The 6,610-nt window shown below is 35.5% G+C and overlaps 1 protein-coding gene across 1 annotated transcript; it reads right to left on the bottom strand.

The window, feature by feature from the left end:
• Window positions 1–4,312: 4,312 nt before the first annotated feature.
• On the bottom strand, window positions 4,313–6,067 carry LOC133806237 (uncharacterized). Its single transcript, XM_062244362.1, has 3 exons — window positions 5,603–6,067; window positions 5,275–5,536; window positions 4,313–4,536 (listed from the first exon to the last, which is right to left on the bottom strand). Exons 1-3 carry the CDS (start codon window positions 6,065–6,067, stop codon window positions 4,313–4,315), a joined length of 951 nt encoding a protein of 316 aa, XP_062100346.1.
• Between the last annotated feature and the right edge of the window lie 543 nt (window positions 6,068–6,610).

Here is a 6,610-nt window from a genome sequence, read left to right as displayed (position 1 = left end):
GAACTGTAAACAGACAATGGAGGAGATAAGACACAATTCGCGAAGTAGTGGGAGGAGTTGGGATAATGTTGCTCTTGCCTAAATAACCAGCAGCATCCTAGTCCTACACTAACTTCAACGTGGGTAGTTTAAAAGACGGATAAAAACAAGAAGGAAAGAAAAATGTTTTCTGAAAAGAACTTTTTCAACTCCTGAAGGGCGGGAATTTTTTTTAGTTTTTTCACCTGGCTTAAAGGTTGAATCTTTCGTCAACCTAATGTCCTAAAATAGAGATTCTATATATCAAGGTATTGACCTAACCTATACAAGGCATAAAGACGCACTTTTACCAAACAGTAGGCGGTTCATACCAAAAAACCCTAAAAACCCTATTCAAGAATGCAGAAATATCAGAGCATAAAGACGGCATACATGGCGTAATAGAGAGCTTAAAAGATAGAGTCCTTACTTGAAAGAAGATGGAGATTTAGAGGAAAATGAAAACTCAAACTGGAAGACCTTCGGCTAGGCGTCGGACTAGTATTTGAAGCTCTGAACTCTGGTGCAAGTTCTTGAAAGTTTTGGCAAAGGTGGTGACTAAAATTTTCTTAAAGGAGACGAAAGGCCTACTTATAGGGATCGAAGGGATAGCCAAAAGGCAGTAATCATCACTTCCCACTTTCGAAATGTGGGGGAGTTTATAAGCTGTCAAAAGTGTCTTTTTGGAAACTGAAAAGGCTTGATTAGACATAATTATATCACGGTTTTCGAAAATGCATGGGGATTCTGACAGACATCATGGGAATGTGAACGGTTGTTCCTTTAAGTTTCTTTATTGCAGGTCGCAATAAACAAACTTGGGGGGCAAATGTTATCCCAAAAATCATAAGTGAATGACATGGCAGGCATTAATTACACGTGGCTGACACCTGGTAGAATCTGTGCTCGACTATCGACCAGGAAAACACCCAGTGTCACGCAACCGGTTTCTTCATACGACCAGCCTGGTCATATGCGAATTACACGCGGAGGAGATCTTAGGCAGTTAAGATGAATTCCGAAATTATCTCCCAAGATTTCCTGAGTATCCGACTATTAAAGAAAGAATATCTGTAACAAATAAATGTAAATCTTCCCTGATCTTATAAATAGAAGAAGAGGGCTCAGGGAAGGGGATCGGAGACTTTTTCTTTTGAGCAAAAAAGGTCATTTGAGATTAAAGAGAGATTACACTAGAATAATTGTATTTTCTTCTTCAAAGGTTAGTGAAACTCATTGAACCCTAGTTCTTTGATCACCCATTTGGATCTTATTTCAATAACAATTCAAGTGGACGTAGGTTATTACCAGATCTTGGGGCCGAACCACTATAAACTCTTGTGTTCTTATTATTTTCGTCATCACGTTCTTTCCAACGTTCTTATCCACATCAAGCATATTTTGACTCCGTGTCAGTTGGCCAAAATCTGGGTCAACAATCCTTATAATTACCCCTTGTTCCTTAAGTATAATTAATTACCATTAATCATATTATAAATTTGAGCGCAATAACTATTCAGTTCCAGAATTAACCCTTATGGGAACAAATATATAATCTGTTAGACAAGCTTGGATTCCAAATCTTGTAAGAACATGTTCCCAGCCATCCATGCCATTGAATCTTCAACATAAAGTCATCAAGCTTATATACAAACAAACATTAACGAGTGAATCAAAAGACTTAATAGACATGAATATGAGTTCATGACTACTCAGGGTTTAGACTGATCTACATATGATTATCATGTTGATATGAATTAAATCTTTATGGAAAACAGAAGTTTATAAATAAATTAATTCACATTGGTGTTGTCATATATAATCTAATTATATAAAGTATCTTCACTAAGATGTCCATCTACATCAATAATCCAGATCTAGATCACATGCATTCAAAGAATGCTTAGCAAACCGTACTAGTGACCATTTATTAAAGATTCCTTACTTTAATACGTTGCTGACTATTTTATTCATTATTTATTATCTTAATCTTTTTGTACTCATCCAATATCATACTCTTACAAATGAATATGAAATTTTAGGATATTTATATTAATTATTCAAACAATAATCCATGTATTCAATTATAAGAAAAATACACTTTTATTAACTTTCAAAATAAAATGCCTTTACATATGCTTTAAGGGCATAAACCTTAACATTCTTGACTTTGAACAACCATCTACAAGCATTCACCTTTTGGTTTTCTGGTTTTGGAACCAATTCCCAAGTCTTGTTCTTCCTCAAAGAATCCATTTCCTTATTCATAGCTTCTTGTCACTTCTCTTTGTACTTACAAGAAATAGCATAAGGTATTAGATCAAATTCTCCGAATTTATCTAGAGATTTAACGGATACCCTTTTCCTACCCCATGCAAGTATGTAATTTTCCAACTCAGATTGTTCTATTGTGTCTCTTGTCGTAACATCTATTTTGTCTATTTCAACAATATGTTCTAGTGTACTTGGTTCATCTTCAAATTTTTTCAATTCCACCTCAAATACTCCAAGATTATCATTCTGTACATGTGAACCTACAATAACAAAATTTGTACTTTCCCTAGCTTTTAAATGAGGATATTCCTTTTAATTGAAAATAATATCTCTAGAAATTAAGAATTTAAAATGATTCTTTTCTTGAATGCACAATCTAAAACATTTAGTGCCTATAGGATAACCAAAGAAAATGAATTTTCCTGCGTTAGTGTCTAACTTATAATTTTTTTGATGTGCATATGAAGTGCATCCAAATACTTTTAAGTGTTTTAATTTTGGAGCATTTCTTGTCAATTTCTCATAAGGTGTCAACATGTCAATTGACCTGTTGAGACATTGATTAACCAAATAACATGTCGTCATTAAAGCTTCTCCCCAAAATACCTTACCTAACCCATAACTGATTAAAAGACATCTAACCTTATTTAATAAGATCTCATTCATTCTTTCAACAATCTGATTCTATTGGGGTGTGTACAAAATTGTTCTATGCCTTACAATGCTATTTTTCATGCATAGTTTATTAAATTCATTATTAATGAACTCTAAAACATTACCCATCCTTAATTTCTTAATCTTTAAATCCAAATGATTTAATATTTTAGTTTTCCATTGTATGAATTTACTCAAACATTGATATTTAGTTTTAAGCAAATAAACCCAAACAAATCTACTAAAATCATCAATAATTGATAAGAAATAATGGTTACCCAAATGTGTTTCTACTTTGTCGGCATGCACTAACTCAAGTACCCTATTTGATTTTTGAGTTGATAGTGTGAACTTCAATATATGGTGTTTCCCAAGAACGCACACCTCACACAATGTCAACAAACTTGTCTTTAAATCTCTAGAAGACCTTGTTTATGGAGTTTTCCAATTCCTTGCTCGCTAATATTGCCCGTCATCTTGTACCATAACTCCATTTTAGCTTCTTGATTCTTCACAACAGAAGCTTCGTACACTGGTACTGTTTCACCTTTGAGAATGTACAACCCATGCTTCTCTCTTTTCATCAGAATCATGGAATCCTTTTAATCATCAAATTCCCATTCATGGAGTTGAAGCTGTATCCCTCATCTTCCAATGTACTTAGCGATATCAAATTCTTCTAATGGTACAGTCATAATGCTTGATAGCCACAAATCCAATACCAACAATTTTGCAAGATCGATCATCATCCACTAGTACATTACCACACTCAATATTTTTGTAATAATTAATGATAGCAAAGATTTAGTTTCCTGAATTTTATAATCTTGAGCTGCACGAAAATATACAGTCAAATATTCCATAAATGACTTTGATTAAGTACTGAATATTTGCAAGATATAACTTCCCTTTATAATCAAATTGTGATAATATAAAGCAAAATAATCCGAAAATCACAAGAAAGGGAAAGTGAATTCTGAAAATCACAATAAAGGGAAACAAAAATTGATCTTTTAATTAAAAAGATATTTCTATAAAATATACCAATTTTAGGATTTACAATCTCCCCCTTTGGCAATTTTATAGACAAAGCATATCTATTTTTAAAAGATCCCTGCAAAACACAAGTGAGTGCTTAAATTCACAAGAGTGACAAAATGACTCCCTCTGCCAAAAATAACCAAAGCAAAAATAGTTAACAAAAACAATGAACAATTGTAGGTCAACCAACATAATCAAAGTTAACTCTCTCTCCCCCTCATTGTCTAAGAAAATGCCAAAGAACAAAGAAAAGGAAACCAAAAGAAAGACACATTTAGTGGTCTTTTACATTTATAAAAAAAAAAATTGAAAGGAACGGTAACCATCATGGAGCAGGAGTGGTGGATGCATTGATAATGGCCAACGAAGCAAAAATTTGGCGCTGAGTATCCTCCATGTGAGTGAACCGCTCGGAGAGACTTGCAATTCCTATTTGGATAGAAGCAAGAGCAGTCAGGACAGCAGGAGTGTCAGACGCGACATTGCCAGACCCAGAACCAGCTAGATTAATGCCTTTGACCTTTCGAGCTGTGGACGGAGCATGGTCATCTTTGACAGTGTAGGTATGACCAACCAAAGGAGAAGTCAAGGTTTCATGGGACTTCTTCAAAGGACGCTGAGAGTCCAAAAGTTTGTAAATGACTTGCGGAAACATCAAGTGTTGACCCTTGCGTTTGGCACCACTTAAGGACATGATTTGATCAAAAATAACAGCAGCAAGATTGATGGTGACACCAGTCCTAATTTTGAACAATAGAAAAGCCATATCTTGAGTGATAGTCGAGGAATGAGTGGTAGGCATCCAGTTAAACATTGCAAATTTGAAAAGTACACCATAATAGTGAGTAAGATCCGAGACTCGTAGAGAGGCGCTTGGTTCCCACACCATATCTTGACCAACCAATTTAGACAAGACTTGATCCTTTGCAAACTCAATAGAATCATCAATCTTAACAGGAACGAGATTGAGGGCCTTAGCAATTTCAGCAGGACTAAACTTATACCAATGACCCCTAACATACACTTTATGAAACATAAAAGAAGTTTGATCTAACAACTCATCATTCAAATTGGCACAAAATTCCTTAACTACCCGAGGCACAAACCCATCAAAGCCAGACAAAGATCGTAACCAACCCCTTTCCTCTAAAGTAAGTAAGACCCCAAAAACACGATGAGGAGCAAAAAGGAAATTACGCTCACTAATAAAGTGACGATGCTCATAAAATTGCATATTCTTCTCATTATCATTAAAACAGAAAGTAAGAGAATGAGCTTTGAAAGAACCTGAAGTATGGACAGGGGCACCTTTTTGTTTAGTGAGGTTGGTAGACAATTCAGGAAATGCCAATGGTGTTGTGCCCTTTGGGTCAGATGCAACAGGAGTGGTTTCTAATGGATCTTCTTTAGATTCAGTCTCCTCCTCCAAATCTTCAAGAGGAACTTCAGGAATTGGCTCGGTTAAGGAAGGGTCCAACTCGGGCAGTGAGTCTTCCGTTTCAGGAGAAACATCCTCCGATGAGGTGCAAGGAGGTGGGTTGATTTTTGCCTTTAATTTGAATCTGGATAAAGTAGATGAATCAGAGATGGAGCTGGTACCTTTTGTTGGAGCCACTTTGGCCTTTTTAGTCCTCTTTGTTCCAGCGGCTTTGGATTTGGGATTGCCCTTTGCCTTGGGTGTCAACACATTAGGGGATAACGAAGATTCAGAGTCATGTTCAGATGGATCAGACACAGCTTCAGTGGAGACTAATTGGGAATGACTTGTATTCAAGGCAGGATTGGATTTTACTTGACCTTCGGATGAGGCGAGTGGAACCGCCGAGGCTAGGTTTTGCTGAGCATCAAGGTTGGAAAAGGTAACTCCTTTACTCGTAGCCCCAATCAAAGTAGCTCCTTCAGGACCAGGAAGGGCAAGAACCTTCTTTCTTGCTGTGGTCTTAGATCGACGGCCTGTAGGAGGTGAGACAGCATGGATAGATGCTGGAGTAGTCGGAGTGGCAGAGGGAACTGACTCAGGAACTGTCTCCTTTTGAGACTTCACAAATTTGGAGGATGAACCACGACTTCGGGTCTTCATGGCTACTAAGAATGAAACAAGTGAAACACACAAAGAACAAAAACCCTAAACACTTTGGTTATACGTGAGAGAGAAAAACAAGAAAATAATGAGAATGAAACAACCAAAGTGAATCCGAATATATAGAGTATTCGGTGCACAAATGGGTAACCGGATTTATTGTGATACATGCCAAAATATCTCCTTTTTAAAACAAATTCTTTCACACCTCAAAATTGGAAACTTTTTGCATGATTTTGAATATATTGAGATAAAACAAATAAATTGCATCAATTAGATTTTCAAACTTTTTTTTTGTAAGTACATAGTCAAAAACAGATTTTATTTTATCATTATTTTTCCCTTTTTTATTTATTTTTTAAAATAGATTGCCGAAAATAAAATGTAAATTGCCATACCATATGTGTCCATATAAATGCCATGTCCTGTTCAAGAGAAACAAGATAACCATATTTTTCACAATTTAGAGAAATGAGTTATAATTCAAATACTAAATGACCATAATTCGAAAAATATACCAATCACAAAACATATTTTAATCAA

This window comes from Humulus lupulus, chromosome X, assembly GCF_963169125.1.
Source record: "Humulus lupulus chromosome X, drHumLupu1.1, whole genome shotgun sequence".
NCBI lineage: Eukaryota > Viridiplantae > Streptophyta > Magnoliopsida > Rosales > Cannabaceae > Humulus > Humulus lupulus.
This window is presented reverse-complemented; position numbering and strand designations above follow the sequence as displayed.